Source organism: Trachemys scripta, chromosome 2, assembly GCF_013100865.1.
Source record: "Trachemys scripta elegans isolate TJP31775 chromosome 2, CAS_Tse_1.0, whole genome shotgun sequence".
Lineage (NCBI taxonomy): Eukaryota > Metazoa > Chordata > Testudines > Emydidae > Trachemys > Trachemys scripta.
This window is the reverse complement of record NC_048299.1, coordinates 72,980,330-73,001,694: the sequence shown is the minus strand read 5'-3', so window position 1 is coordinate 73,001,694 and position 21,365 is coordinate 72,980,330. Positions and strand designations below refer to the sequence as shown.

The window sequence follows — 21,365 nt, the reverse complement described above, 5'->3', positions numbered from 1 at the left end:
CCCCCCCCCCCCCCCTCCCCCCCCCCCCCCCCCCCCCCCCCCCACGGGCCACACAGTGAGCCCATCTACTCAACCCCCGCGGGCCGCACAGTGAGCCCACGTGGGCCGCATGCGCCCCCTGGGCCGCATGTTGTGCAGGCCTCTTCTAGCAGGTCATCTTGAAGTTGACTACACTCCTCTATCCTCCTCCAGCTGCCTTTCACTGTCTAGTCATCTTTATTGCAGAGTCAACATATTTTGAGGACTCTGAGGGGAGATATATAATTTTTTTAAAAAGCTTAACTTTATTAAAGGGTGGTGGAACTGGACTAAGCATGGTCATATTAAGCGGGGGACCACCACTGTATATGTGCTTGCTTCAGCAGCACATATACAGTGGTGGTCCCCCGCTGATTCTCTTTCTCTTGTAATTAAATCTAGATTGCAAAGCCTCTTGATACATCACCTTAGAACAGTGGTCCCCAAACTTTTTACCTCATCCACCCCACCCCATCCACTCTCCCTCACTCCCTCCAAGCCCGGCCAGAAGTGGAGTCACGGCTCTGGGAGGGAGGGGACACGGACGGGGTAAGGGCCTGAGGCTGAGGGTGGGAGCAGAGCTGAGGCTGGGGCCCCGGGCCGGCATCTGGGGCCTGAGCCCAGGCCAGGAGTGGGGTTGGGTGGCGCTTCCTGCCTGCCCTCCATGGGGGCTGGCCCAGGCCCCCGCCGCACCCCCTGGAATGTTCTTCCTTGCTCCCTTGTGGGGTACGCCCCGCAGATTGGGGACCTTTGCCTTAGAAACTTGCCGACAGCTTTCTCACTCAAATGAGAAGGTTGGCTTTTCAATTCTGCCTTAAGACTTTACCATGTTTCCTATGTAATCTGCATATCTGAAATAAAATTGTCACCTTTGTTAGTTGGTTTAATTAAAAATGTCATTACTTCATTTGCATCCATATTCTGTCAGGAGAGGGGGAGGATGGGAGTGGGTTGATTGAGCAACTGCTTGATTAGTTTCTCTGTCTGTGGTCTGAATGACTCCTAGATTAGGCATTGTATTCTGGGCAGCAGCAGCATCTGGATCTGTGTGACAGGACAGTTCCCTGGCCTTTGCCCTAGCTTTGCTTCTGGCATTAGCTGTTTGAGAGAGCTAATGACAGGTTTAACTTGCTGCTGGGCTCTTCTTGCTCATATGATCACCATTTTCTTTTCCGCTCTCATCCTTGATAGTGAGAAGCATAATCCATGTTGCATGTTTTTAAATAACATCAGATTCATTTGATTTGACTTGATACCTTGCATGGCGTTTCACCCTCTTTTTTTTCTCTCCCCCCTAGTTGTTTAAAAGTTGGATGGCCCAGCAATATTTAATGTATGTTCTTTTGTATGCTTACATTGAAAATACAGCGCTGAAAGAGAAAACTGTAATACAGTATCAGGGGTAGCCGTGTTAGTCTGTATCTACAAAAACAACAAGGAGTCTGGTGGCACCTTAAAGACTTAACAGATTTATTTGGGCATAAGCTTTCGTGGGTAAAAACCTCACTTCTTCAGATGCACCTTGTTGTTTTTATAATACAGTAAACTGACTTATCATATTATGCACAAAAGGAATTTTCTAGTACAGGAAGATGCACAGTTCCAAATTTAATATTTAGAACGTAAAGCTGCTTGATATTTTTCAAAATATTCAGAATGTTTGAGGTATCAGTCTTGTTCAGATGCTAATAAGAATGCTTTAATTTCTCTAGCAGAACAGTCTGTGTCCAGAAATGTAACTCATTTTTTAAAAAGGTTTTGTTGAAAACCTCCTTCAAAAATGTATCCAGAAATAAAGATTAACTACGTGCACACAACCTTGTTTGCTGCTACAGATATGTTTCTACATAATATGAAATGTATCCACGCCAGGTGGAGGAATGAGCCTGTTTGCCTGGCTTATTATGATCAATAAATGGAATAAATTTTAGGAAAAGGAAATCAGAATGGTAGTCTCCTCCCCCTCTCCCCCCAGCCCCTTCCAAAAATAATAATAATAAAAAAAAAAGTTGGTACAGAGAATGTTGGTTGCCATTAGATTTGGTTGCCTTGCCTCCTACCCCACCACCGCTGCATGCTCAGATGAACATTACCTGGCTCTTGTTTCTGTTTTGCTCTTGGTCATTCCTGTGGAGTAGATTTTCCATCATCCAATGGAAAACCTGTACTTATGGTATAAGACTTTACTTGTATTGTACAGTGGATTTGGCTTTTCAACAGCGTTTTGGATTTTCTAGGACTTTTTATGATCTACTACATCAAGAATGCTGTGTGTAGGTATAAGTTAGAGTTTTAGATTTCACTCTGAACTTCCTTGTTGTGAGATTGTTTGGTTTTTACACTCCTCCACAGATCTGTTTTTTTAAAGCCCAACTGATTTAACGTCTAACAAAACACAAATCTGTATAGGATGCTACATCTGTGTACCACTTCCCTCTGTTGGATGGAATGCAAATATGCAAGCAGTTACTGCTAGTGAATAAATACATGATATGGCGTACAGAGTTTCACTCTGGAGTGAATGTGGGTTTGGGATTTGGTTTAGTTTTATTAACCAACCTGATTCTGTGATGTTGTGCAGTCTATATGGTTTTATAAAAACATGATAAGTGAATATAATGTAACTGGGATATGCTTCATGCAAAAGGTCTCTTGCAAGGTATCATTACAAAGCTTATAATCTACTGAGTGTGATCATCCGATTTGTATAAACGTACCACTCTTGTATCTAAAACTAGAAATATAAAATATAACTCTGAGGGCCTATTGTAATTATGTAAAGTGTGGGCCATTAATGATTGTTTGGAATCTTGATGACTCCCATTGTCTGTAGATGGCTGTGTTTACCTGTGAGTCTTCCTGTATATGTGTGTGCTGGCAAGTGAGTAATGAAGTCTTGCAGTGACATGTGATCATGTCACCTGAACTGGAATCCATCTTTAACCTGATGCTTTTCCAGTGCGGCGGGGGGGGGGGAAACCCAGAGGGACAAAGGGTTCCCGCCTTATGCAAAAGATATATAAAGGGGTGGAAGAGAACAAAGGGGGGAGAGGAGCTATCATGAAGAATCCCCTAGCTATCACCTGAGCTGCAACAAGAGCTGTACCAGGGGAAAGAATTGTGCCCAGGCCTGGAAGGTGTCCAGTCTGAGAAAAAACTTACTGAAGCATCTCTGAGGGTGAGGTTATCTGTATTCAATTTGATTAGGCATAGATTTGTGCATTTTATTTTATTTTGCTTGGTGACTTACTTTGTTCTGTCTGTTACTACTTGGAACCACTTAAATCCTACTGTCTGTATTTAATAAAATCACTTTTTATTTAGTAATTTACTCAGAGTATGTATTAATACCTGGGGGAGCAAACAACTGTGCATATCTCTCTATCAGTGTTATAAAGGGCGAACAATTTATGAGTTTGCCCTGCATAAGCTTTATGCAGGGTAAAACGGATTTATCTGGGTTTAGACCCCGTTGGGAGTTGGGCATCTGAGTGCTAAAGACAAGCACACTTTTGTGAGCTGTTTTCAGGTAAACTTGCAGCTTTGGGCAAGTGATTCAGACCCTGGGTCTGTGTTGGAGCAGACGGGAGTGTCTCGCTCACCAAGACAGGGTGCTGGAGTCCTGGGCTGGCAGGGAAAACTGAAGCAGGGGTAGTCTTGGTACGTCGGGTGGCAGCTCCCAAGGGGGTTTCTGTGATCCAACCCGTCACGGATTCCATTTGTCTTAAAAATGTATAGTTTCTTCCTCCTAATTCCAGCTTCTTCCCAGAAGTTCCACTGACACTGAAAGTGCTGGCTGGCACAGGAGAATTGCCACAGTTCTTGGCTTTGACACTACCTTTGATGATGATGGCAAGCTTTTGCATCCAGTTTGCCTTGTATGTTCTGTCTTGCAGATAGACTGAAAGATTAGAGAGAGGATTGTCCTTGTTTTTTTGCTTGATGTGCCCAGTGCAACAATAGTACAGTAAATTTAAATGGCTCAGTAACTTTATGCAATGTTTGTATATGCAAGAAAAGTTATCTGAAACATGTAATAGGTGACATACCCAAACGGGTGAGTGTTGGCAGATGGTTTCCGTTCTTGAGAGAAGGGTGGGATGGACATCCTGGTATTGTATTGCAAAGAAAACAATAACACTTCTATTTTATTTTTGTCCACGTATGAGTGGCTGCTTACAAGAGGGATCACTTTTCCTCTGTAGAAGCTGTTGTGAACACTTTGCTTATCATTACTACCCATAATATCTCCTCTTATGATTAAGGTACTTATTTTCTTCTGTGGGTAGCTTAGTGTGTCATTAAATTTTTTTTCTGTGTCCTTTTCAAGGTGCTGCATTTCTACTGTGACACTTGTTCTGTCCCTATCTGCCGGGAATGCACCATGGGACGACATGTGGGTCATAGCTTTATCTACCTCCAAGATGCCCTCCAGGATTCCAGAACCCTCACCATTCAACTGCTAGCAGATGCTCAGCAAGGACGCCAGGCTATTCAGGTAAGTCGCTCACGTGGTTAAAAGAATCTTCCCTTTTGTCTACCACCAGCTGTGCCTGCTGCTACAATGTCCCCTGTGTGTGAAGGGCAAAAAGCCTCTCCTTTCAGCATCCCCTATCCTCTACCCCATCCTCTCCCTTGTTGCACTAGGTGATGGTCTTTTCATTATTCAGGAAGGAACTTCCTTGTCAACAGCAAATCAAAGGAAATGCCAACACACTATTCACATGCATCTTTGTTGCATCATCCTTTCATAAATAGGGACATCATGCTGTTTCCAGGTGAGACTGTGCACAATTTGACATGTAACTTGTTCTAGGCTCAAAGTTCTGATCTTGTAAAGCTATCTTGGTTTGGAGGTGGCACATGCCTCATTGCAGCTGTATAACTGCCAACAACTATCTCCAGCTTTTCAGAACAGGGACTATCTCTTAGTATGGTTCTGACCAGTGACTAGCACAATGGGTCCCCCAGCATGGTTTGGAGTTTTGGGCACTGCCACATGACAAGTAGTAAGCATCAGCTACTTGGATTAGCATGATCAGAATTCCACTCTGTGTGGGTGAGGTGGGGACCGATTACAAATATAACCTTCTCAGAATAGGAACACGGATGAATTTAAGCAGAGTGTGGGTGAAGGCATTTCTGTATTCAAGGATCATAAAGCATTTTGTATGAAAGGTGTTATAGAATTAAATAGTGCCACTTCTATGGTGGAATGCAGCAGCTGTTCAACAGCACACAACAAGTCTAAATACAGGACAAGGATGGAAGAAAATTACCATACCCCTTCAAACTACAGGAAAAACTTTGGTAGGCAGAAGGGAATTTGACCAGATACACAGGTAAGGACCCAATTCAGCCATCTTTACTCTCCCTGAGTAGAACCGGACTCTACAGGTAATCCTGCTGATGTCAGTAGAACTTCTTGCCAAGTAAAGTACTGGTCAGCATGAGAAGCATGACAGAATCAGGCTCTAAACTATCATCTTCTCCAAAGTTGTAATAAGTAACGCATCACTTATACAGCACTGCCCACTTTCAAAGCTCTTAAAATATTAATCTTCATAACACTCTTGTAGGCAGTTTAGCCAAACTCAAACATTTAAAAGTCATAAATCAGACCTTAAACCAGATCTTAAAAATGAGATTTAAACCATCCTCCCTAACTCCCTGAAAATTGAGTGCTTTTGATTTGCCTTCTGTTTTGTTTTAACCTTTAGAGTATATTCAGTTCATGTTTTCCTCTGGAACTCTGAAGGCTAGAGAAAATTTTTCTTTTAAATGAAAGCTGACACTTGCACATAAATCATTTGTCTTCTGTAGCTAGGACTTTAGGTACCACACCAAATATTGCGAGACTCTCAATAAAATCAAGAAATTCAGAAATTCTTGGTAGTTGTATTTTGTTTGCCCCCATCTTACAGATGGTGATACCGAGGCTCTGAAGATAAGTTGAATTTTCAAAGATGGTCTTAATCTGAGTGCTTAACTTTAGCCATCTAGAACAAACCTACAGTGTGTAAGTGAGACATCAGTTAGACCTGTTGGTGCTCAGGACCCTCTGAAAATCAGTCCCTGGATTTTTGCCATTGGGCATCTGAAATCCTCAAAGCACAAACTTTTATGAATGCCATGAATTAGTAGCAGAGCTGGGATTATCATTTCATATTCTACTTCCGAGCCTCTTGGCCTGTGCAGTAAACCTGCTGCATTTCCTTTTGGAGATCACAGCTCTCCCCTAAGATACCAAGGGGAGAAAAGCTTAATGCTTTCACAATAAAAATACAAAAGGAGGATAACAGCTACTTAATTAGAAACATATTAAAACTCTTCAGTTTATTTTAAATATTAATGAATATAGTTTAACTAAAGGTAAGTTAAAAGTACACCTCTACCCCGATATAACGCTGTCCTCGAGAGCCAAAAAATCTTACTGCGTTATAGGTGAAACTGTGTTATATCGAACTTGCTTTGATCTGCTGGAGTGCGCAGCCCCACCCACCCGGAGCGCTGCTTTACCGCCTTATATCCAAATTCATGTTATATCGGGTCGCGTTATATTGGGGTGGAGGTGTAAAAGCAGAAACCCCATCCTAAATGCAGCTCATGGCTGAGGTATTGGAAGGATCTTTGAAATCTGGATGTGCGGAAAAGCCATGTCTGGTTCAGCAGCTGGGTTTGAAGAGAACATTAAGAAATGGCTGCAGTAATGCTGTGAATAAATATATTCTGCATGTTCAACTCTCAGATGTTAACTCTGATCTTACACAGTCCTTGTGTTATAAGGAACATAGGTTACAAATCAGAGGTTGTTTGATGTATGCGGAATTAACTCTTGATTTATTATTTTTTTTAGTGCAGTACTACCTAAGAGCCCTAGTCATGGACCATTGTGCTGGATACTGTACCAAATGCAAAACAAAAATACTGTTCCAATCCCAAAGAACCATACGATCTAAATCTGTTGTAATTCTTTTAATCTAAAAATAGACTATTATGACTTACCATCTTGCATCTAAGTAAACTGAGTAGCAGCATGAAATATCTTTAATCAAAAAAAAAAAAAACATAGTAGAGCAACCAGAGCATACCAGTGAATCTTGACATAAGTTAGAATTTTTTTAAAATTAAAAAAGGTTGATATTACTTATATTCAAATCATTACAGAGACCACAGGGTAGTATTTCTTTCAGTTCCTTGTTTGGTGCTAATGTGTGAGGTTTTTGTCTGGGAACTCTTTGTAATTAAAAAACACCCACTAAGATGAAGCTACGTTTGAGAGGTTTGAGTGATAAATCACTAATTCTATCTGATAGAATGTCCTCTTACCAAGGGCTACAAATTGGAGTCTCTCAGCTGCCACTGCTGGTCATGAGAGGGAGGAATTTGTGTTGTGTTGGGAGAAATTGGATGGGAGATTCTAGTTCCCTGCTGTGCCATAGGCTCATAGGCTTAGTTTCTCTGTGCCTTAGTTCCCCAACTGTAAAATGGGCTAATACATTCCTACCTTTTAGGGGTGCAGTGAGGATAAACACGTTAAATTGTGAGGCTCTCAGTATAGTAATGGGGGCCATGTAAGTACCTAAGCTAGAGAAATAAAGAACAAAACTGTTCATAAATATGCTAATTAAGCTGTCTGGGGCAGCAGCTGTCACTTTTATGGTCATACTATGGGTAGCACAAGAAGTACTACTACAACATAGATATTAAATGATAGGCTGTTTCTCCCTATCCCAGTTTCTGGAGGCTCATTCTTGGGGGTTGTGCACTGTAGTCGTCTAAAAAGACACGTGAGCCAGAACACAAAATCAATGGGGTTTCTGGAGCTCAGAGGTGAGTGGCTCATGTAGGGTCTAGTACATCACAACTCCTTCCAGGCCTGCTTAAGATGTCAGCTTTGTTCCTGAGCCAAGAGTTGTCAGATGTCAGATCTGTTCCATAGAAACCATGTAGAAATATTTGTTTACCTTAACCAAAAGAAGGCTGAGGGGGGATATGATTGCTCTCTTTAGATATATCAGAGGGATAAATACCAGGGAGGGAGAGGAATTATTTCAGCTCAGTACTAATGTGGACACGAGAACAAATGGATATAAACTGGCCATCGGGAAGTTTAGGCTTGAAATTAGATGCAGGTTTCTAACCATCAGAGGGGTGAAGTTTTGGAACAGCCTTCCGAGGGAAACAGTGGGGGCGAAAGACCTCTCTGGCTTTAAGATTAAGCTTGACAAGTTTATGGAGGGGATGGTTTGATGGGATAAAGTGATTTTAGTCAATAGGTCAATAACGTGCCATCGCTGGTAATTAGTAACAATGGTCAATGATGGGATATTAAAAGTTACTACAGAGAACTTTTTCCAGAGGGTCTGGCTAGAGAATCTTGTCCGCATGATCGGGGTTCAGCTGATCGCCATATTTGGGGTCGGGAAGGAATTTTCCTCCAGGGTAGATTGGCAGAGGCCCTGGAGGTTTTTCGCCTTCCTCCGCAGCATGGGGCAGGGGTCGCTTGCTGGAGGATTCTCTGCTATTTGAAGTCTTTAAATCATGATTTGGGGACTTCAACAGCTGAGTCAAGGGAGAGAATTATTCCAGGAGTGGGTGGGTCAGCTTTTGTGGCCCGCATCATGCGGGAGGTCAAACTAGATGATCATAATGGTCCCTTCTGACCTTAGAGTCTATGAGTCTATTTAATGTGCCCCAAGTTTGAGCAAAGAGGAGGATATGGTAGCTAATAGAATCTCAATAGTACAGTGACATTGAATTTCTTCAAGATGGCCTGCACAAGGGTCTGTCTGTTAGAAATTAGATTATTGTTTTTTACTTCCGTTGATTTTGATGCTTTATTTGCACCAGTTGGATGATTGAGTAGCAGACTGTGCCTCTTAATTTTTTTAAAGCAGAAATTAGCCACATGGCCAATCTGCAAAGAGTCATGTGTGTATTATCACATTCACCCTTTTCCCTCTAACTCTGCCTCATTCCTTTCTCTGCTTCTTTTACTTCCTCTCACCATTCCTTTCTAATTTTTTTTTTCACACTTAAAACAGCTGGCAGAAGACACTTAATGTCATGATGAGTGAACCTGTTAATGACAGTTCTGGACTGGGGAAGCACTAAAAGCATTGGACCTGCAAGATCTTGTAAATGTGAATCCTACAAATAATTCAGGACTGAGGAAAAAAATATATATAAGTGAAATTCAGAGGGTGAGGGTCAAGCTGAAAGGTTAGTGACACTGCCACACAGGAAAGCCAGTTATGGAGGAGAGATTTCTTTCTTCCAGGCCATAAGGAAAATGAAGCTATGAGTTCAGCACATGGAATAGGGAATGCTTCCTACATGTCTAGCACTTCCATGTTGACAGGTCCAGAAGAAGCTGCATTCAGACCTCGTAGACTAGCTTGGTTGAGTCTCTTTTCTAAAATGTTGATACAGACTGCTTAAATGATTGGTTTTTGAGACTAGCCCAGTTGTCTAGTATCTAAAATTAAAATAGCACAGGGAGGGCTATGGAGGTGCAGTGCTCAATCCTTGGATGGTTTCAGAGTAGCAACCGTGTTAGTCTGTATCCTCAAAAAGAACAGGAGTACTTGTGGCACCTTAGAGACTAACACATTTATTAGAGCATAAGCTTTCGTGGACTACAGCCCACTTCTTCGGATCCACTTCTTGGAGGATCAGCTCATGTTCCTGTTTTAGCAATCCCGCTGGTTGGCTGAAGGATTGGTGTTGACAGGCTTTAAAAGGAATGTTGCCCTGACATTGGAACTTAAGGATAGACAGAAGTGATAGGTTTCTGCTGATGAACGTTATATGTAAAACTTAGCAATTTCTTAGAGAAGAAAAGATAAACTGTGCTTAAGTGGGGATAGGAGTTAGGATATTGAGCCCCCTATGTTGAGATGTCTGGAAAGCATGCAAATAACCCCAGTTGGAAGTTTTGTAGAAAGGGAAATTTATTTAAACTCTCTCTGAGGTTTTGGAGGAAACTCAGTTAAAAATCTGAAAAGGATGTTGTAAATGAGTTAATTCAGTCTGCCGCTCCTGCTGACCTGCATCTCAGGGTATGCCTAGACTAGGATAAAAGGAGTGTGGGTTTTAAAAAACGTGTTAGTGAACTTGTTTGTAAAACCCTAACTCAACAGGGCAAGTTGTATTTTTAATATTTGAGGTGCGCATTAATCTGCCTTAGCATTGGCCTCCAATGTGTTAAAATACAATTTACGCCATCTACAGTGGTTTCAAAACATGTTGATTCAAATAAGCTGGATAAGGAGATTTTAGGAATACACCACCTTGCTTAGCCTAGGCAATCCCTTAGTTGCCTTTGCTGTGGTGTTTGACAGTATGTTGTTTACAGCTGAAAACTGTAACAGGCCTTGGTCATTAGCAGAACACAGAGGAAGTGGTTCTGTTATCTTCCAACATCAAAGACTTCAGAGTTGGTGGTAGGCATGGCCATTAGGGCAATGCCTTTTTGTCTTACTGAAATAAATTGAGAGGATTGCTGAGGGGATTGCCTGTTGGCAAGGTAATAAGTAGCACCCAGCTGGGGAGCAGATGGGGTGGAGTCTGACCACCTAACACTTAAGAAATTGAAAGGAATCTAGAAAGACCAAAAGCAAAACAGCTCAATCTCCCCCTCCCCCCTTCTCCAACTCACCAGTGAGTCTGGAAGGCCACCCTAAATCTTTACAATCTTATCTTGCATTGGTAGGAATTTAATGTTTGAGAGGTGTAGAACAATACGCTAGTTGGTGGGGTTTTGGGGGAGAAAGGGATTTTTTTTTTTTTTTTTTTTAAGCTGGAATTGATGTTTTAGGTCAGCGGACATAAATTTTAAATCTGAAAACTCTAAAATGCTGCTGCCAATCCCTTGGTGGAATAAAATGAGACTGATTTATCAGGACAATATTGTCAAATACAGTTGCTAACTTTTTTCAGTTTGATATAACATACCAGTAATTATAATTTGATAGAATTATCTGCACCACCACTGCTGCTGCTGAACTGATTTGAGTGCTAATGTAGGCAAGACAACATTTGTTCACCAGCATTGTAGCCTAGACCTACTCTGAGCTGTGTCAAATGACAAAGGGGTGAAAATGCTGGTGCCCTGTCATACCTAGTGCTCTCACCAGTGAAGCTGCATAGTAAATATCCAAAAAAAAAAAGTCCAATATCCTCAAGGCCTGCTGGGTGTATCTTTTTTCACCACTGTTTCTACACTTCTCCTTAAACTGTCTCTTTTGCAAGGTTTTGCAGGTTCTGCACTAGTATTAAGCTAGTTACTGTGTAAGAAACGGGCCTTTATTTCTAAGTCTTAAGATGCCATTGGCTTGTGTGTGTGCTGTAAAAGGACACTGCAAACAATAGTGATAAACTTTATTATAGGTCAGCCTGTATCTGGTCCAAAATATAACTTTTGGGCAAACTGGAGCTCCTTATAAAGCCTAGGACAAATAGAAGCATGTCACAATTTACAAATAAATCCACTTGAACAGCTTGTTTTTTAACTACCGTCCCCATGCACTGAGGACCTGAAACTGACACTGATTTCACCAGTGAAACTGGTTTGGTTATTTTATTGCCCAAGCTGAAAGAAATGTAAAACTGTAAACACCATAAATAGTGTCAGGTTAAACAGATTTACTCAAATCACTCTTAGATTTAAGATTTTATTTATAAAAGTGGTAGAAATGTTTGTTTACCACATTAGGTTGATTGAATCCCTTCAAGTATTTAATATTATGTCCTGCTGTGTTTGCTAAATTCCTTGAATTTAAAATTTTTGGGTGGGAGGAGTGACAGGAAAAATGAATGTTGCTAAAGCTGGTATTTCTGCAAATTGCTCATGCCTAAAAGTTTTTGGGAAAAGCTTGTATGTAAAAAATACAAACCAAAGTTGTGTCTGCTTTTTGCTCTAAAAATGGAGCTTTGTTGCTATTTCTAGTCTGCCAATTTTCTTACCTTTTTAGCCTTATTTCCATCAAAACTCCTTGTTTTTGTTTTAGTCCCCTTTCCTTCAGCTCCCCTCCCAACTCAAAACAATCCCCCCCCCCCATTTTTTTCCCCATCTGGCTGGTTTCTGGCCTAGTCTATGGCTAGGTCTACAGTACGGGGGGGTGAAGGGGGTCGTCGACCTAAGATACGCAACTTCAGCTACGTGAATAGCCAGTTCGACTTACCTGGCTGTGAGGACGGTGGCGAGTTGACCGCTGCCACGCCGCCGTGTACTCCGCTTCCGCCTCTTGCCGCGGTGGATTTCTGGAGTCGACGGCAGAGCCATAGGCGATCGATTTTATCGCGTCTTCGCTAGACGCAATAAGTCGATCCCCAATAGATCGATTGCTACCTGCCGATCTGGCGGGTAGTGAAGATGTGCCCTTTGTTGAAAACTTAAACCTGCTTAATTAGGTCGATTTTAGGAATAGTTTTTACTTCAACCCAGTAAATGTTGAGCAGAGACAAACTGATACATCTCTGGGTAGTCAGTTTTTACTCTGGGGAATATCATTGGATAGGGATTGGAGTAGGAACGCATTGGAAGCAGCGCTAACATCGCAGATACCAGCAAAACAATTGGAGCTTTCAGTTTTACCCTAATTTGACAAAATATTAAAAGCCAAAACAAATCCAGAAACACAACTTGTCACTAGTTGCTATTTTAACCCATTTGTTTAGCCTCAGGCCTTACCACTTGCAAATTAGATTTAAACTCATAAAGGTGCCCTCTTTCACGCTGTCTCCCATTGTTCCCAATAGTGATGGTGCCAAAGTTCACTTACTGAGGGCTTGTCTACACTGGCACTTTACAGCGCTGCAACTTTCTCGCTCAGGGGTGTGAAAAAACATTCCCCTGAGCGCGTCAAGTTTCAGTGCTGTAAAGTGCTAGTGGAGACAGTGTACCAACGGTGAGAGCCGTGCCACCAACGGTGGGAGCTATTCCCTTTGTGGAGGTGGGGTTTTTTTTACAGAGAGCTCTCCCAGCACTATGCCACCACTACACAGCCACATTAAAGCGCTGTTGCACCAGCGCTTTAACATTGCTAGTGAAGACTAAGATGCTGCTCCCTGACAGGATAGGGGAGCCACCATCTTAATTGAAGCCAGGTTGGCTTCATTTGTGTTGGGAACAATGGGAAACAGTAGGCATCTTTGAAAGAGAGCAGCTTTTGCAATGGTCCACTCTGGTTTCAGTCAGTATGAGATGGCAGCCATTTTGGAGGAGGGCAGTTCTTAATAGAATTATCTGTAGGATAACTTTAGCTGTCAATAGAAGCTGAAGAATACACTTTCCATTATGAAGGATTACAAAAAATGTCCATTAATCCTAAAAAGTCTCAAACTATTTGTTGCACCAAATCTGTTCAGTGGAGTGGGTAGAAGGAAAAACTGTGGTGAGGTGGGTATGTGCACAAGGAAATGGGGAGAGGGAAACTGACTGCTTTGCACTGCTCCAGAGTGGGATAAAGCAACCATGTGGTACTGGTGAAATTAGCCCTTAAAGCTTAAGTAAAAAGGCTTAAAGATGATGATGCATATCTCCAAACCTTTAGAAATACAACATGTAACATTCTCTTTGGCATTCTTGTTTGGGGATTCATTTCTGAAAATTTAAATAATCTTTTACAAAAAGAAACTTCCCAGACAAAACTTGCTTAAATAGACTTAAGGTGGAGGGTACATATCTGTAGTTCTCAGAATAAACACATTACAGGGGATGTCCCTAAAACAAGCATTACTAATTCAGGAAATTCAGAGTTAGGGTCAAGGTGTAAATTTAAAAGAAATGTAAACGTATTAAAATTTGGAAATGCTGTAGTAAAAGCACTTAGAAAACTTAACTCCACCTGTTGTGACCACATGAGTCAAATGAAAAATGTTTTTTTAGAAACCAGTTGAATTTAATCCAGACCAGACCACCTAATACCATAATATACTAATTATAATTGTTTTGCATGGTGTCATTATAGGCTAGAATTGAAATTACTTGCAAATGCACAGTTAAGACACCTATACCTTAACATGTTTGGGTTCCTTCTAAGTTTCCTGGTCTTGTAATGCTTTTTGTGATGATAATTATGACATCCCTGTAAGGATTTTACTCTTGAGTTACTGATACATACTTTCAACCTAAACTCTATTTTAATGTATTTTTTATATTCACAGATAACATCTACATTAGCCAGATCCTTGACTTACGTAAATTGGTATAGCTACATTAATTTCAGTGGAGCTATGCAGATTTACAAGAGCTGAGTATCTGGCTCTTGAGTGTCACATATGAGTCAAAGGGACTGGAGCAAGTCCTTGTCTTTGAAAGATGCAAATTGTTTTCATGTAGTTTGTCAGTGGGATTATCAGGTAATCCTTTTATGTAGATTTTAAATGGCATATCTCTGTCAAATCTTAGAACAATATGGAAAGAATGGTTCTAAAAAGTCAATCATTTTTATGCTACTAATATAAAAAATTAAATCGGTCTGATGGGAAATAATCAAGATGGAACTGTTTTTGGAAATTTATGCCAGCATTTGGCCCAGTTTCTAGCTTCTAGTATATTCATAGGAGAGAAATAAAAACTTGATGCAACATAATTTGTTATAGCATTTTATAATGATTGGATACTGTTTTCTTCATATATTCATCTTGCCTCCTTAAGAGTGGAAAACAGATGTGCTCTGACCTACATGTTTGAATATTCCTCAATGTACACAATACACAGTTCATAAGCAGATCTCTAATGTTCCTTTTGTCTTTAAATAAACGCACCTCTTTTACTTGGAGTGTCAATCAGTTTCTAGTTTCTTCCAGCATCCAGCTGTGGCACCCTTGTCTTTATAGCACAATGAATGTAACTGATAATACCCCTTTAATATCAAGACATCTCTGAAGTCCTAGTCCCATGGTCTCTGGAGTGTCACAGTAGTAGCCCATCTCATATTAAATTGAAGAATGCACTTCCTCAGTGTATGTAGTCCAGCCAGAAGATGCACTTCTCTGGTAGACCTGAAGTGTCCTTGAATGCCTCTGATACCAGTTTACTGTTCCCCCTTTTTGTGGCAGCTCCACAGAGCCCCACTCTGGCTACGGAGTATAGGAACTGGTTCAGCAGGTCTGGATCTGTTGTCTCACCTTGGAATGGAATGTTTGATTCAAGTTTTACACATTGGGCTCCTGAGCCCAGACCCTGCCTCTCACTATGTTTGTATATGCTGAGGTGTTTGTATAGCACAAGTGCTTTGAAAATGTAAAATGTTGTCTGTGTAAGTACTAAGTAATTATGCCTATTAATAATAAACTGAAAAATTACATATCCTCTTAAAAGCTCCCAGGAGAGCAAAGACTATCCAAATAGAAGCTATTGCAGTGTATATATAATATGTGCTTTGAAATCTGAAAGTATGAATAATACAGCATGCCCGAGATTTCCTCTGATACTAGAGTTCTGTACACTTTACACAGTTGCTATTATACAAGTAGGTTTTTGGCAGAGAGCTGGCAGTATTGAAAGACTGCTGGCAGCAATAGCTCAGTGACTGGCAGTGTTTCAGTGCTGCAGCCATTCTTCATTGAGACTATTCTCACTTCCACAGTCAGCTGGGGTTTTGGAGTGACTGCTTTTTACACACGCACACATTTTATTTGTATGTGGAGTATTTTAAGGTTTAGGCTATGAAAACAGGATTAAAAAGACAACAGAAGCTGAGGCAGGTCACATCCTGAAAGACCAGTCTTTGTCTTTGAGCACTACATTTTCATCATCTAGGTAGATCACTCCAAAATAACTAGAAATGATCAATAAATAGTACGACTCAGTAAACCTCATTTTGGGACTCTCTATAGGAGGAGATGTGTTCTATGGATCAATATCCAACCCAAAATGGAGCTTATTCTTTTGTGGACTTAACAGTAGAGTATTCCTGAGGTACTTAATGAAAACCAAGCTGAGAAAGAAACTGATACCTGAAACGTTAAAAATTGAGCTTTGTGGCTGCCTGAACTGTGATTTCTAGAGAAGATGGAAGTGTCAAAACAGTGGGTAGCAGAATTTTGAAGTCTATGGAGAGGTAGGAGAGTTTTATTCAGATAGAGTTTAAAAGATTTCTACTTGAACTGGATAATTAGACTACAAAATCAGCCTTGATTGTGTGGAGGATTAATTTTATCTTGGATTTGTTCCTTGACTATCTTGAGGAAAGGTAACCTGTTAGAGGAAAATACAAAGATCCACATTTATCTTAATTATACACCGTGTTTAAAACAAAAAAACACACACACAAAAAACAAACCCACAAGGCTCCTAGCAGTATTAAAGTGACAGGTTTTTAAAATGAGATTACCTCTTGCTGTAGCTGGTGAAGCTCCAGTTTAATTTCAGAAACACTCACCTTTTCACTGCAGCAGAGGAAGCTGATAAATATTTAGATTACTTGGCCAATCGCAGGTGAGGTAGAAGATGAGCAATTCAGTTTGCACATCTCAGACTAGGACTGAATTAATCTGGCTCTGCCACCATAGCTTCACAGGAGAGTTATGTATGCCTTCTGCTGAGCACTTGCTTTCAGATACTCTTTAGTTTTTTTGTTTGTTTGTTTGTTTAAATGTAAAACGGGAATCATCTTCTTCTAAACTATTCAGTTGGCCAACGCAGCTGGTTCTTAGTTCTCAGAGACCCCTTGGAAGGCTGTCTAAAGCAGACTTCTAAGAAGAAGTAGAACTTGCTTCTCATCTAACCCACGTATTCCAGCCCTTTCGTTGAAGGGGAGCTCTGTCTTGTTTCTGTGGGAGAGCTCACAGACAAGCAGACTGTATTTTATTTACAGGATTCCTCCCATCTCTATGCATCTTTCTCAGAATCCCCCTCATCACTCCATTCTCTCTGAGGCTGCAGTTCCTTGACCTAATCTGCTGAGCCACAGAATCTCCACTGTTCCTACAACACAGAATATTTGTTAATTTGGACTAAGTTATCCAGGCTTTGAGAGACTGAATTTAGGTGCCTGGAACGTCAATATCCCTTTTTTTGCAGTTTCCTTTTTAAAGTAACTTCCTCTCTACGCTTATCAAGGAGATCTTCTACCGGTCAGGAATATTGCTCCCCTTGTCTTAAATTTAGATGTTACCCACATTTATAATCAGATTATAGAGTTCTAGCATGACAGTCTTTTACTGAAAGTGATGTTCTTAAAAGTTCGTAACCCAAGTCAGATTTGATCCAGATGTCATAAGATTCTATAAACAACTTCCCTACCAACCCATCCAATGACCATTACCTCAAGACTCTATACCTAGTTTGAAGCCCTTACTAGATAGACAACTACTTACAACACTTTCTCTATTCTGTTTCTCGGGATTGAATTTCTGAGGATTATTAGCCTCAGCTGTCAAAACATGAGGCCCTAACCATACAACCCTGGTGTATTGCACCTTCCATGCTTCTGAAAATGGTATTTAGAAAGGAGTTTACTCTTACTGTGAAATTGAACAGTCCTTCACGGATAGTAGGAAATTGCCTTGTCTGCATTCTAACTATCTTTGTATCCTAAGGAAAAGTAATGTTATCTAGATGTTCACATGGCCTTCAATCTGTACATTTTTAGAAAAATAAACTCTTAATCTATCACCCAGTGATTGCATTTTTTAAATGAAAGTGGGTGAAATCTTTGATTGTCAAGTTGCTATAGTGATGTATATTGGAGGTCAACAGGGCCACAAGTGCCAACTCTGACCATATCTATGCAAGAACTTGGAGTGATCATAAAATACCAAAACCACAGTACTGGGTAGCAGAAGGCAGATTCTTTTGATTAGGATAAACGAGGCACATTGTAGTTTCAGTTGGGTAAACTTAGAGCCATGATTGTCAGAAATTAATACATCTTCATTATTGCCTTATTGATTTGTTGTCAAAAAGCACTGACCATGTTAAAAGAACTTCCAATCTTGGGGGAAATATATGGGTTTTGCTTGGTAGTGTAAAATATAAGTGAAGAGGCACAAAATAAGTTTCTGAAAACTATTATGGAACTGATATCTCCATGATACGTCTCTGCCAAAAGTTTGACCAAAAAATTGTCTTTTTGCTTTATGCAGGGATGGAAAAAATGGTGGTGGTGAGTGGCAGAGTTAGGGAGAAAAGGGGAATAGTCATTTTAATCACACAGCTGACAGTAGTGAACTTTTAATATTGCTATCTTTAGATACATACAGGAATAGGCTTGGAGGAAAATAATAATCTGAAAAAACACTTCTGAGCATGCTCAGTAGGCATTAACTTTTTTAAAGCAAAGCCTAAGCTAGCCCTAGCCCTTTGACAGAATAATGCATGTTTCCCCGTGTAGTTCAGTAGTGGCTGATGCTTTCTGACATATGCCAGGATTTTTCTCTGTATGAGAAATTGTACAATATTTTTATTCTGCCCAAAGAAAAAACTCCCCTATCTGCAACAGGAACAAATTGTGAGCATAGGAAGAACTGATCATAATTTTTTGCTTCATTTTGCAATATTTTGCAAATGCTAAGCTTTCATTTAGATATTTTTCTCCATTGCAAACCTCCAGCTATCACAATGCAGAGATGTTGCTGCCTAGTAATCCAGCCTTGCAGAAAACTATCTCCAGCCAAATAATAGAAGTCCCAAGTTTAAGAATGTCCCAGTCCTACCACCACCACTATAGTAGTTCTGTTTTAAGGAGCCTTGATTTTAAAAATGCAAACTTGTAATTCATGAACTTCTGGGTCTACTTCAGGCTTTGCCACTGGCCTTGCCTATGTTACTTTAGATGGCACAGCCTTATGGCTCCTGACTTTCCTATTGTAGATGCAGCCTCTCAGTCTGACTTCAAGCATATCTTTTAGCTACTGTGATTCACTACCTATCTGTAAAATTGGTACTTAACTTCCGTGGGGTGGGGTCGGGTGATGTCTCTGTGAGTTAATTGTGTGAGGCTTAATTTTTAATTTAATATAGTCAAATTAACTTGTTCGGGGATTTTGTTTTGTTTTTCTGGGACTACAGACGCCCTCAAGTTGCCCTGCCAATTTTTATTTTTATATGTTTTAAAGATACAAAATAGCTCTCCCCTCTTGGTGTGTGAACGACAAACAGGAAGAAACGACTGACCTGCTATATTGGGGAGACAAAGTGCTGTCAAATGCACAGATAAAACACATTTTTTCTAAATTTTCAATTACAGTAATTTTTAGGTGTCACTTGTCTGAATTTATTTCTATCTCTTGTTGGCTCCAAGTGTGCCTTCTAAGTTGACTCTCCTTTTTAATGTTTGCACAACACTTCTCTGACTGCATTGTATAAATGCTGATAGTTTCACTTTATTAAATATAGAACAGGAAAGTTGACTACACTTGTGTCTAGAGGACTTGACGTTTCAGTCTTTATCTAAGACTTGCTCATGTCTCCCCAGTTTTAAAGTGTCAATAGACTTACTTTTATTTTCATGTGCCACCACTCCTTTCTCCAAGTCATATATAAAAGGTATTGCTGTCTACATATAATTGACTTGCATAGAAATGGCATCCATTAGTACAGTGGTCCCCAAACTTCTGAGGGTCACAGCCCCCTTTACCCCTGTCCATGCCCCCACCCTGCCCAGGGCCAGGAGCAAGGCTGTGGCTCAGGGTGGTGGTGGGGGAAACGTGGACAACGGGAAGGGGGCTGAGGCTGGGGGTGGGTCTGGGGCCATACCAGGCGCTGAGGTTGGGGGTGGGAGCAGAGCCAGAGCTGGGCTGCGGTTGGGGCCAGCAGTCTGGCCTGCAGCAAGGTGCAGCTCCGCTCCCAGCCAGGAATGAAGCCGAGGCTGGGAGTGGGGCTGGGAGCAGGACCAGAGTAGAGCTGGGGGCAGGAAAGGGCTGGGTGACGCTCCCTTCCTACCCCTGTGGGGGCTGGCCTGGGCCCCCTCCTCCCGGATGTTCCTTCAGGCCCCCCCGTGGGGGCATGTTCCACACTTTGGGGATCTCTGCATTAGTGGAAAACAGAAGTCTTACTAGAAGACTAGACTTGTATCCTGTAGTAAATGTATTGTTAGTCTAAAATACTTGGGGATAAGAAGGTCATTTTGGATTCTCAACATACATGTCTAAAGAATGTAGGTTTGATATCGAACTTAAGATGTGCATACTGGACCAAATTGTACATTAACTTGAATCCTGTGCAACTCCACTGGTATCAGTGGGGTTTGCACAGGCTATATTGGGGAAGAATTTGGTCCTATGTAGTGAATTTTGTATAAATTCCAACATCTAATATGTGAAACTGACATGCACTCAGGAAAACTACATGAAAACAACTGCCTTGAACTTTGTCCTACAGCAGCATTATGAGAGCACATTGACCTGTTTCTGTTCTAGTGCTGGAGGCATTGGGTTAAGTGTAAGAGCCATCACCTCATGCAACTTAAACTGGTTTGACTAAGCAATGTGTGTGTTCTGTTTATTCTCCAGCTGAGTATTGAACAGGCCCAAGCTGTGGCAGAGCAGGTTGAGATGAAAGCAAAGGTGGTGCAGTCTGAAGTCAAAGCTATGACATCTCGACATAAGAAGGCCCTGGAAGAACGGGAGTGTGAGCTGCTGTGGAAGGTAAAAAGCTTTTTATAAAGGTATATTTATCTGTTCTAATTACTAACAATTAAACTTTTAAGATGGAAATCTGACCTGTCTTTAAATTAGAATAGGGCAATGGTATGATACCCTTGTGTTGAGTTGTATTTTGAGTGGTATTTACAACACAGGTAGTCCCATTTTAAAATCGAGTTGAGGATTAAGGTAGTTTCAACATGAATGAGGATGGTAGAATCTGGCTCGTAATAAATATATATCCATTAGATTCAAAATGTGTACTTTTAAGAACAAAAATGTACTGTCACATAGGAATGAATAGGAAATGCAGTAGCCCTGATTTATTGCTGGATCCACAAACAGAGCTGGCCAAAACACAGGATTTCTGGTTCACAGTGAAATTTTGAAATTTGGTTTCTGTCGGACTTCTGCATGGCCCTGCAGCAGCACTGCACAGCTCTTGGAACAGGACTTGTTCAGTTAGGGTTACCATACGTCCGTTTTTTCCCGGACTTGTCCGGCTTTTCGGCAATCAAACCCCCGTCTGGGGGGAATTGCCAAAAAGCCGAACATGTCCGGGGAAAAATACCGGCCGGGCACTTCCTCTCCCGCAGCTGCTCTGCTCCTCCCCGGATTCAGACTTTGGCTCTGTTTAAGAGCCAAGCTGCCCGAGCCAACGCTACTGGCTTCGGGCAGCCCCCGTGCCTCCGGACCCTGCGCCGCCGGAGCAGAGCAGCTGGAGCCTGGGAGGGGAAGTGCCCGGCCGG

At 41.2% G+C, this 21,365-nt stretch overlaps 1 protein-coding gene across 1 annotated transcript in view; it reads left to right on the top strand.

Moving 5' to 3' along the window:
- Positions 1-21,365, top strand: part of TRIM71 (tripartite motif containing 71) — an 88,768-nt gene that overhangs the window by 61,777 nt on the left and 5,626 nt on the right. Inside the window, exons 2-3 of the mRNA XM_034760853.1 lie at positions 4,349-4,516; positions 20,485-20,619. Of these exons, the coding sequence (XP_034616744.1) occupies positions 4,349-4,516; positions 20,485-20,619 (303 nt within the window). The remainder of the gene's footprint in view (positions 1-4,348; positions 4,517-20,484; positions 20,620-21,365) is intronic.